Source organism: Ranitomeya variabilis, chromosome 4, assembly GCF_051348905.1.
Source record: "Ranitomeya variabilis isolate aRanVar5 chromosome 4, aRanVar5.hap1, whole genome shotgun sequence".
In the NCBI taxonomy this organism is placed as follows: Eukaryota; Metazoa; Chordata; class Amphibia; order Anura; family Dendrobatidae; genus Ranitomeya; species Ranitomeya variabilis.
The window spans coordinates 391,811,725-391,823,918 of record NC_135235.1 but is presented as its reverse complement, the minus strand read 5'-3'; the positions used below and the strand labels follow the sequence as shown (position 1 = coordinate 391,823,918).

Genomic DNA, 12,194 nt, shown 5'->3' with positions numbered 1-12,194 from the left:
CAGTAATCATACATGTAGGACACAGGACTAGGAGGAGACATGGATGATGGCACAGGAGGAGGGGGATAAAGTTCCCAGTAATCATACATGTCGGACACAGGACTAGGAGGAGACATGGATGATGGCACAGGAGGAGGGGGATAAAGTTCCCAGTAATCATACATGTCGGACACAGGACTAGGGGGAGACATGGATGATGGCACAGGAGGAGGGGGATAAAGTTCCCAGTAATCATACATGTCGGACACAGGACTAGGGGGAGACATGGATGATGGCACAGGAGGAGGGGATAAAGTTCCCAGTAATCATACATGTAGGTCACAGGACTGGCGGAGACATGGATGATGGCACAGGAGGAGGGGATAAAGTTCCCAGTAATCATACATGTAGGTCACAGGACTAGGAGGAGACATGGATGATGGCACAGGAGGAGGGGATAAAGTTCCCAGTAATCATACATGTAGGACACAGGACTAGGGGGAGACATGGATGATGGCACAGGAGGAGGGGATAAAGTTCCCAGTAATCATACATGTAGGACACAGGACTAGGGGGAGACATGGATGATGGCACAGGAGGAGGGGATAAAGTTCCCAGTAATCATACATGTAGGACACAGGACTAGGAGGAGACATGGATGATGGCACAGGAGGAGGGGATAAAGTTCCCAGTAATCATACATGTAGGACACAGGACTAGGGGGAGACATGGATGATCGCACAGGAGGAGGGGATAAAGTTCCCAGTAATCATACATGTCGGACACAGGACTGGGGGGAGACATGGATGATGGCACAGGAGGAGGGGAATAAAGTTCCCAGTAATCATACATGTCGGACACAGGACTAGGGGGAGACATGGATGATGGCACAGGAGGAGGGGGATAAAGTTCCCAGTAATCATACATGTAGGACACAGGACTAGGAGGAGACATGGATGATGGCACAGGAGGAGGGGATAAAGTTCCCAGTAATCATACATGTCGGACACAGGACTAGGAGGAGACATGGATGATGGCACAGGAGGAGGGGGATAAAGTTCCCAGTAATCATACATGTCGGACACAGGACTAGGGGGAGACATGGATGATGGCACAGGAGGAGGGGGATAAAGTTCCCAGTAATCATACATGTAGGACACAGGACTAGGGGGAGACATGGATGATGGCACAGGAGGAGGGGATAAAGTTCCCAGTAATCATACATGTGGGACACAGGACTAGGGGGAGACATGGATGATGGCACAGGTGGAGGGGTATAAAGTTCCCAGTAATCATACATGTCGGACACAGGACTAGGAGGAGACATGGATGATGGCACAGGAGGAGGGGATAAAGTTCCCAGTAATCATACATGTCGGACACAGGACTAGGAGGAGACATGGATGATGGCACAGGAGGAGGGGATAAAGTTCCCAGTAATCATACATGTCGGACACAGGACTAGGAGGAGACATGGATGATGGCACAGGAGGAGGGGATAAAGTTCCCAGTAATCATACATGTCGGACACAGGACTAGGGGGAGACATGGATGATGGCACAGGAGGAGGGGATAAAGTTCCCAGTAATCATACATGTCGGACACAGGACTAGGAGGAGACATGGATGATGGCACAGGAGGAGGGGATAAAGTTCCCAGTAATCATACATGTCGGACACAGGACTAGGAGGAGACATGGATGATGGCACAGGAGGAGGGGGATAAAGTTCCCAGTAATCATACATGTCGGACACAGGACTAGGAGGAGACATGGATGATGGCACAGGAGGAGGGGAATAAAGTTCCCAGTAATCATACATGTCGGACACAGGACTAGGAGGAGACATGGATGATGGCACAGGAGGAGGGGATAAAGTTCCCAGTAATCATACATGTAGGACACAGGACTAGGAGGAGACATGGATGATGGCACAGGAGGAGGGGAATAAAGTTCCCAGTAATCATACATGTCGGACACAGGACTAGGAGGAGACATGGATGATGGCACAGGAGGAGGGGATAAAGTTCCCAGTAATCATACATGTCGGACACAGGACTAGGAGGAGACATGGATGATGGCACAGGAGGAGGGGAATAAAGTTCCCAGTAATCATACATGTCGGACACAGGACTAGGAGGAGACATGGATGATGGCACAGGAGGAGGGGATAAAGTTCCCAGTAATCATACATGTCGGACACAGGACTAGGAGGAGACATGGATGATGGCACAGGAGGAGGGGGATAAAGTTCCCAGTAATCATACATGTCGGACACAGGACTAAGAGGAGACATGGATGATGGCACAGGAGGAGGGGGATAAAGTTCCCAGTAATCATACATGTCGGACACAGGACTAGGGGGAGACATGGATGATGGCACAGGAGGAGGGGATAAAGTTCCCAGTAATCATACATGTGGGACACAGGACTAGGGGGAGACATGGATGATGGCACAGGAGGAGGGGATAAAGTTCCCAGTAATCATACATGTCGGACACAGGACTAGGGGGAGACATGGATGATGGCACAGGAGGAGGGGATAAAGTTCCCAGTAATCATACATGTCGGACACAGGACTAGGGGGAGACATGGATGATGGCACAGGAGGAGGGGATAAAGTTCCCAGTAATCATACATGTCGGACACAGGACTAGGGGGAGACATGGATGATGGCACAGGAGGAGGGGATAAAGTTCCCAGTAATCATACATGTCGGACACAGGACTAGGGGGAGACATGGATGATGGCACAGGAGGAGGGGATAAAGTTCCCAGTAATCATACATGTCGGACACAGGACTAGGGGGAGACATGGATGATGGCACAGGAGGAGGGGATAAAGTTCCCAGTAATCATACATGTAGGACACAGGACTGGGAGGAGACATGGATGATGGCACAGGAGGAGGGGATAAAGTTCTCAGTAATCATACATGTCGGACACAGGACTGGGAGGAGACATGGATGATGGCACAGGAGGAGGGGATAAAGTTCCCAGTAATCATACATGTAGGACACAGGACTGGGAGGAGACATGGATGATGGCACAGGAGGAGGATAAAGTTCCCAGTAATCATACATGTCGGACACAGGACTAGGAGGAGACATGGATGATGGCACAGGAGGAGGGGGATAAAGTTCCCAGTAATCATACATGTCGGACACAGGACTAGGGGGAGACATGGATGATGGCACAGGAGGAGGGGATAAAGTTCCCAGTAATCATACATGTCGGACACAGGACTGGGAGGAGACATGGATGATGGCACAGGAGGAGGGGGATAAAGTTCCCAGTAATCATACATGTCGGACACAGGACTAGGAGGAGACATGGATGATGGCACAGGAGGAGGGGATAAAGTTCCCAGTAATCATACATGTCGGACACAGGACTAGGAGGAGACATGGATGATGGCACAGGAGGAGGGGATAAAGTTCCCAGTAATCATACATGTCGGACACAGGACTAGGGGGAGACATGGATGATGGCACAGGAGGAGGGGATAAAGTTCCCAGTAATCATACATGTCGGACACAGGACTAGGGGGAGACATGGATGATGGCACAGGAGGAGGGGGATAAAGTTCCCAGTAATCATACATGTCGGACACAGGACTAGGGGGAGACATGGATGATGGCACAGGAGGAGGGGATAAAGTTCCCAGTAATCATACATGTAGGACACAGGACTAGGAGGAGACATGGATGATGGCACAGGAGGAGGGGATAAAGTTCCCAGTAATCATACATGTCGGACACAGGACTAGGAGGAGACATGGATGATGGCACAGGAGGAGGGGATAAAGTTCCCAGTAATCATACATGTCGGACACAGGACTAGGGGGAGACATGGATGATGGCACAGGAGGAGGGGGATAAAGTTCCCAGTAATCATACATGTCGGACACAGGACTGGGGGGAGACATGGATGATGGCACAGGAGGAGGGGGATAAAGTTCCCAGTAATCATACATGTCGGACACAGGACTAGGGGGAGACATGGATGATGGCACAGGAGGAGGGGATAAAGTTCCCAGTAATCATACATGTCGGACACAGGACTAGGGGGAGACATGGATGATGGCACAGGAGGAGGGGATAAAGTTCCCAGTAATCATACATGTCGGACACAGGACTAGGGGGAGACATGGATGATGGCACAGGAGGAGGGGGATAAAGTTCCCAGTAATCATACATGTCGGACACAGGACTAGGGGGAGACATGGATGATGAGCCCATGCTCTGTAGTTACCTATCCTGATCCCTCATACATGGCTGGCTGCTCGGACAGGATGTTGCTGTGGTCACCGCTCTTCCTGCCCCTGGATTCTTGCTCTCTCGTTAGTCTCTATGATTCTGGGGCCCCACTGGTCCACTCTGTGGCCCCTAGAAGTAACGTTATCTTTCTCGGCGCCGTGAGCGCCCAGCTCATCAGATCCGGCGGTCTTGCAGTGCCCTCTAGTGGTCACCCGTGGCAATGACAATGGCCATTTAGAATGAGACGTTACTTATGATTTATTTATTTATTGTGTTTCCAACCCTACAGTGATACTAGATACTGGAATCCCAGCTCTGCGCGATCAGGCGGAGGCTCCAGGAAAATGGCAGTCGTCGGCAGAAACTAAAAAAGAAGGTAATTTGGCCCTTGCGCTCAGTTTTAGACGCTAGCTGTGACGTCACGCAGCTCAGACTTAGAAATGCAGTTGATCGCAACGTAAGGCAGCGTCAGCCAATCCCCGGCGTGGGCGGGGCCTGTGGTACCGGAGTAATGGCGCTGCCCTCCTAATGAGTGTGTGTTGCTCGCGGTGTCCTGCGGGTGAGTGTTGGGGCCGTGTGAGGGCCGCTGTGAGGGCCGCTGTGAGGGCCGCTGTGAGGGCCGCTGTGAGGGCCGCTGTGGACTCCTGGCTGCATGTGTTGTGACTGTCGGGCAGCTGCGGGACATGCAGCCGCGGGGGCTCGGACATAGCATGCGAGCACTCCGAAGACACTCGGTTAGCACCGGCGCTGCTCCACCCCTCAATACCCGGGCCATTAACACCAGGCTGAAGTTGGTTTCTTATTCTGCAATTTTTCTTCTTTTCTGTTTTTTTTATAGGTTTAACAAAAAATAAGCTTCACAATAATAACATACAATGCAGTGAGGTGCCCTGATGGGAATACACTTAAAAACAGCTACAAAAACAATAAAACTGGCACAAAAAAATGGACAATCAAAGTGGGCACCAAATAGCGTTGAACAAAGGGTTAACCCCTTCCTGACCTGTGACACTGTGTCTGCGTCATGAAAGTCGGTGCCAATCCAACCTGTGATGCATATGCTGTGTCACAGAATGATCGTGCTCCTGCAGGTCGGGTGAAAGGGTTAACTGTCCTTCACCCGACCTGCAGGCTTTGCCCCCCCCCCCCCCCCCCAAAACCCCCCCCCCGTGGCTACAATCGCTCCGATTGACTGTTTAAAGTGATGTTTCACTTTCAATCAGAGCAATCGTAATATGTCACCAATGAAAATTGGTGAAATATTACAATCCAGCCATGGCCGATGCTGCAATATCATCGGCCATGGCTGGAGGCCATGATCTGCCCCCGCCACCGATCTCCTCCCCTCCGTGCTGTCCTCTGCAACCCCTCCCCCGTGCTGTGATCCCACCCCCCCCCATACTTACCAACCTCCGGTGTCCGTCCATCTTCTCCATGGGCACCACCATCTTACAAAATGGCGGGCGCATGCGCATTGCGCCCGCCGAATCTGTCGGCTGGCACATTCGTTCCAGGCACATTTTGATCGCTGTGATAGGTTCTATCACAGTGATCAAAATTAAAAAAAATAATAAATACCCCCCCTTTATCACCCCCATAGGTAGGGACAATAATAAAATAAAGAAAATATATTTACTTTTATTTTTCCACTAGGGTTAGGGTTAGAACTAGGGTTAGGGTTAGAACTAGAGTTAGGGTTAGAACTAGAATTAGGGTTAGAAGTAGGGTTAGGGCTAGAATTAGGGTTAGAACTAGGGTTAGGGTTGCAATTAGGGTTAGGGTTAGAACTAGGGTTAGAGTTGCAATTAGGGTTAGGGTTGCAATTAGGGTTAAGGTTGCAATTAGGGTTAAGGTTGCAATTAGGGTTAGGGTTGCAATTAGGGTTACGGTTGCAATTAGGGTTAGAATTAGGGTTAGAACTAGGGTTAGGGTTAGAATTAGGCTATGTGCACACGATGCGGATTTGGCTGCGGATCCGTAGCAGATTGGCCGCTGCGGATTCGTAGCAGTTTTCCATCACGTTTACAGTGCCATGTAAACCTATGGAAAACCAAATCCGCTGTGCCCATGATGCGGAAAACACAGCGCAGAAACGCTGCATTGTATTTTCCGCAGCATGTCAATTCTTTGTGCGGATTTCGCAGCGTTTTACACCTGTTCCTCAATTGGAATCCGTAGGTGAAATCTGCACAAAAAACACTGGAAATCCGCAGGTAAAACGCAGTGCATTTTACCTGCGGATTTTTCAAAAACTGTGCGGAAAAATCCTCACACGAATCCGCAACGTGGAAATAGGGTTAAGATTAGGGTTAGGGGTGTGTTGGGGTTAGGGTTAGGCTTGTGGTTAGGGTTATGGTTAGGGTTGGGATTAGGGGTGTGTTGGGGTTAGGGTTGTGGTTAGGGATAGGGTTGGGGTTAGGGGTGTGTTGTGGTTAGGAGTGTGTTGGGGTTAGGGTTATGGCTAGAGTTGGGATTAGGGCAGGGGTGTGTTGGGGTTAGTGTTGGAGTTAGAATTGAGGGGTTTCCACTGTTTAGGCACATCAGGGGTCTCCAAACGCAACATGGCGCCACCATTGATTCCAGCCAATCTTGCGTTCAAAAAGTCAAATGGTGCTCCCTCCCTTACGAGCCCCAACGTGCGCCCAAACAGTGGTTTACCCAAACATATGGGGTATCAGCGTACTCAGTAAAAACACACAACAAATTTGGGGGTCTAATTTCCCCTGTTACCCTTGGGAAAATAAAAAACTGGGGGCTAAAAACTTATTTTTGTGGGGAAAAAAATGATTTTTTATTTTCACAGGTCTGCGTTATAAATTTCTATGAAGCACTTGGGAGTTTAGAGTGCTCACCAGACATCTAGATAAGTTCCTTGGGGGGACTACTTTCCAAACTGGGGTCACTTGTGGGGGGTTTCTACTGTTTAGGTACATCAGGGGCTCTGCAAACGTAACATGACGCCCGCAGACCATCCCATCAAAGTCTGCATTCCAAAACGCCACTACTTCCCTTCCGAGCCCTGACGTGTGCCCAACAGTGGTTCCCCCCCACATATGGGGTGTCAGCGTACTCAAGACAAATTGGACAATAAATTTTGGGGTCCAATTTCTCCTGTTACTCTTGTGAACATAAAAAATTGCGGGCTAAAAAATAATTTTTGAGGAAAGAATGATTTTTTATTTTCACGGCTCTGCGTTATAAACTTATGTGAAGCACTTGGGGGTTCAAAGTGCTCATCGCACATCTAGATTAGTTCTTTGGGAGGTCTAGTTTCCAAAATGGGGTCACTTGTGGGGGAGCTCCAATGTTTAGGCACACAGGGGCTCTCCAAATGCGACATGGTGTCCGGTAACGATTGGAGCTAATTTTTCATTCAAAAAGTCAAATGGCGCTCCTTCCCTTCTGAGCCTTGCCGTGTGCCCAAACAGTGATGTACCCCCACATGTGATGTATCGGTGTACTCAGGGGAAATTGCCCAACAAATTTTAGGATCCATTTTATCCTGTTGCCCATGTAAAAATGAAAAAATTGAGGCTAAAAGAAATATTTTGTGAAAAAAAAGTACTATTTCATTTTTACGGATCAATTTGTGAAGCACCTGGGGGGGGGGGTTCAAAGTGTTCACTATGCATCTAGATAAGTTCCTTGGGGGGTTTAGTTTCCAAAATGGGGTCACTTGTGGGGGAGCTCCAATCTTTAGGCACACAGGGGCTCTCCAAACGCGACATGGTGTCCCCTAAAGATTGGAGCAAATTTTTAATCCAAAAAGTCAAATGGCGCTCCTTCCCTTCCGAGCCCTGTCGTGCGCCAAAACAGTGGTCCCGCCCCACATATGGGGTATCGGCATACTCGGGACAAATTGTATAATAACTTTCGGGGTCCAGTTTCTCCTTTTACCTTTGGGAAAATAAAAAAATTAAAAAATTGTTGCTAAAAGATCATTTTTGTGACTAAAAAGTGAAATGTTCATTTTTTCCTTCCATGTTACTTCTGCTGCTGTGAAGCACCTGAAGGGTTAATAAACTACTTGAATGTGGTTTTGAGCACCTTGAGGGGTGCAGTTTTTCGAATGGTGTCACTTTTGGGTATTTTCAGCCATATAGACCCCCCAAGCTATCTTCAAATGTGATGTGGTGAGAAATCGCTGGTCAAATTTTAACCCTTATAACTCCCTAGCAAAAAAAAAATTGTTTCCAAAATTGTGCTGATGTAAAGTAGACATGTGGGTAATGTTATTTATTAACTATTTTGTGTCACATAACTCTCTAGTTTAACAGACTAAAATTTAAAATTTGAAAATTGCAAAATTTTCGCCAAATTTCCGTTTTTTTCACAAATAAACGCAAAAATTATCAACCTAAATTTACTACTAACATGAAGCCCAATATGTCATGAAAAAACAATCTCAGAATCGCTAGGATCCGTTGAAGCGTTCCTGAGTTATTACCTCATAAAGGGACACTGGTCAGAATTGCAAAAAATGGCCCTGTCATTAAGGTCAAAACAGGCTGGGTCATGAAGGGGTTAAATGACTTTGGGCCACTGATCTTACACTGCAGACATATAGAACAGGGAGCCCTACATCAAAACCAGGTCTCTCCAGCCTGGCCTAAATGGGTTCTGGGAATCAGAACTGGCATCAAAATGGGCAGACAGTCAATTTTGGCCTTTTGAATAAGTAACTGGTGTTTTTAAGGGGTTAAGTGACTTTGGGCCACTGATCTAACACTAAGAATACATAGATAGTGATGCCCGCATCAAACCCAGGACCCTCCAGCCTGGCCCAAATGGGTTCTGGGCATCAAAGTGGTCAAACAGCCCATTTTCACATATTTGAATAAGTAACTGATGTTTTTAAGGGGTTAAATAACTTTAGACCACTGATCTCACACTAAGAATACACAGATAGTGATGGCCCGCATCAAACCCAGGTCCCTCCAGCCTATTGAAATAAAACACTAAACACAGTTTGCCATCTTTATTATCCAGCTAGTCCATGAGACGCCCTCGATCTCCTGTAATGACTAAAAAACAAACAAACAACCATATACCATAGTAAAAAGAGGGAGGTAGTTCCAGCTCCTTAAAATTAAAAGTCATTATTTTTCCATTAAAACCTCATAGTTAGCATAAATCCTTGTACAAAATGGATGCAAGTTGAGCAGAAAAAGAGGTATAAGCAACGCGTTTCGATCTATTCAGATCCTTATCACAGCCTAGTTAGTATTCCTTAAGGTACCGTCACATTAAGCGACACTGCAGCGATATAGACAACGAGCCGATCGCTGCAGCATCGCTGTTTAGGTCGCTAGGAGACGTCAGACACCGGCAACAGCAGAACGATGCAGGAGCGATCCAGTGACGTACTTATCGTTCTCGCTGGTTGTTCGCTCCAGTTTGCTCCATGAAGAAACATTGCAGGCATCGTTGCTTTTGCTGTCAAACACGACGATACACGCCGATCTGATGACCAAATAAAGTTCTGGACTTCTAGCTCTGACCAGCGATATCACAGCGGGATCCAGATCGCTGCTGCGTGTCAAACACAACGAGATCGCTATCCAGGACGCTGCAACGTCACGGATCGTTGTCGTTTTCGTTGGAAAGTTGTTTAGTGTGAAGGTACCTTAAGCCTAGTGAACAGCTTGTTTGGTCACGTGATTTTAATTACAGTCCTTACAAGTGTTAGGTTTCATATTTAACTTTTTTAACATAAATTATAAAATCATGTTATAAACTTTAACATCCTTTAAAATAAAACCACTTAAAGGGAACCTGTCACCCCCAAAATCGAAGGTGAGCTAAGCCCACCGGCATCAGGGGCTACTCTACAGCATTCTGTAATACTGTAGATATGCCCCCGATGTATCCTGTAAGATGAGAAAAAGAGGTTAGATTATACTCACCCAGGGGCGGTCCCGGTTCTGTTCTGGTCCGATGGGCGTCGTGGTCCGGTCCGGGGCCTCCCGTCTTCTTACGATGATGTCCTCTTCTTGCCTTCATGCTGCGGCTCCGGCGCAGGCATACTTTGTCTGCCCTGTTGAGGGCAAAGCAAAGTACTGCAGTACGCAGGCGCCGGGAAAGGTGTGAAACAACTGAAAATATGTCTTATATTCTAGGTTCTTCAAAGTAGCCACCTTTTGCTTTGATGACTGCTTTGCACACTCTTGGCATTCTTTTGATGAGCTTCAAGAGGTAGTCACCGGAAATGGTCTTCCAACAATCTTGAAGGAGTTCCCAGTGAGGCTTAACCCTTGTTGGCCCTTTTGCCTTCACTCTGCGGTCCAGCTCACCCCAAACAATCTCGATTGGGTTCAGGTCTGGTGACTGTGGAGGCTAGGTCATCTGGCTAGCACCCCATCACTCTCCTTCTTGGTCAAATAGCCCTTACACAGCCTGGAGGTGTGTTTGGGGTCATTGTCCTGTTGAAAAATAAATGATGGTCCAACTAAACGCAAACCGGATGGAATAGCATGCCGCTGCAAGATGCTGTGGTAGCCATGCTGGTTCAGTATGCCTTCAATCTTGAATAAATCCCCAACAGTGTCACCAGCAAAGCACCCCCACACCATCACACCGCCTCCTCCATGCTTTACGGTGGGAACCAGGCATGTAGAGTCCATCCGTTCACCTTTTCGGCGTCGCACAAAGACACGGTGGTTGGAACCAAAGATCTCAAATTTGGACTCATCAGACCAAAGCACAGATTTCCACTGGTCTAATGTCCATTCCTTGTGTTCTTTAGCCCAAACAAGTCTCTTCTGCTTGTTGCCTGTCCTTAGCATTGGTTTCCTAGCAGCTATTTTAACATGAAGGCCTGCTACACAAAGTCTCCTCTTAACAGTGTTGTAGATATGTGTCTGCTGCTAGAACTCTGTGTGGCATTGACCTGGTCTCCAATCTGAGCTGCTGTTAACCTGCGATTTCTGAGGCTGGTGACTCAGATAATCTTATCCTCAGAAGCAGAGTTGACTCTTGGTCTTCCTTTCCTGGGGCGATCCTCATGTGAGCCAGTTTCTTTGTAGTGCTTGATGGTTTTTGCAACTGCACTTGGGGACACTTTCAAACTTTTCCCAATTTTTCAGACTGACTGACCTTCATTTCTTAAAGTAATGATGGCCACTCGTTTTTCTTTACTTAGCTGGTTTTCTTGCCATAATACAAATTCTAACAGTCTGTTCAATAGGACTATCAGCTGTGTATCCACCAGACTTCTGCTCAACACAACTGATGGTCCCAACCCTATTTATAAGGCAAGAAATCCCACTTATTAAACCTGACAGGGCACACCTGTGAAGTGAAAACCATTTCCGGTGACTACCTCTTGAAGCTCATCAAGAGAATGCCAAGAGTGTGCAAAGCAGTCATCAAAGCAAAAGGTGGCTACTTTGAAAAACCTAGAATATAAGACATATTTTCAGTTGTTTCACACTTTTTTGTTAAGTATATAATTCCACATGTGTTAATTCATAGTTTTGATGCCTTCAGTGTGAATTTGCAATTTTCATAGTCATGAAAATACAGAAACATCTTTAAATGAGAAGGTGTGTCCAAACTTTTGGTCTATACTGTATATATGAGATATACAGTGCCTTGCGAAAGTATTCGGCTCCCTGGAACTTTTCAACCTTTTCCCTCATACAATGCTTCAAACATAAAGATACCAAATGTAAATTTTTGGTGAAGAATCAACAACAAGTGGAACACAATTGTGAAGCAACATCAGCTATAGCAGAGACTGAACAATACTGGAGGAACATAAGGGAGAAGGAGAAAACGCATCACACCAGCGCAAAGTGGCTACAAGTTCATACAGCAACCACCGAGAGCAAGAACCAGTCACCATTACAGAAGCAGACATCCAACAGCGGGTCGAGAACATAAAGAGCTGGACAGCACCTGGCCCAGACATGATCCACACCTACTGGTTAAAGAAATTAACAGTGGTGCATGAACTCC

The 12,194-nt window shown here is 47.2% G+C and overlaps 2 protein-coding genes across 3 annotated transcripts in view; one reads left to right on the top strand and one right to left on the bottom strand.

Annotated features, from left to right (window-relative positions):
* LOC143767156 (uncharacterized) overlaps positions 1–4,586 on the bottom strand; it is a 50,862-nt gene extending 46,276 nt beyond the window's left edge. Inside the window, exon 1 of the mRNA XM_077255207.1 lies at positions 4,231–4,586. The gene's annotated coding sequence lies outside the window, so the exon portion shown is untranslated. The remainder of the gene's footprint in view (positions 1–4,230) is intronic.
* The window catches only part of LOC143767176 (gastrula zinc finger protein XlCGF66.1-like), a 37,003-nt gene continuing 29,389 nt past the window's right edge, over positions 4,581–12,194 (top strand). The window contains exon 1 of one of the 2 annotated variants that reach the window (XM_077255268.1): positions 4,581–4,611. Coding sequence is in view for 1 of the 2 variants with exons in the window: in XM_077255267.1 (XP_077111382.1) it covers positions 4,764–4,794 (31 nt within the window). In the remaining variant the exon portion in view is untranslated. Of the gene's footprint in view, positions 4,612–4,708; positions 4,795–12,194 lie in introns of those variants that run through there. The other variant, XM_077255267.1, reaches the window with a different exon arrangement.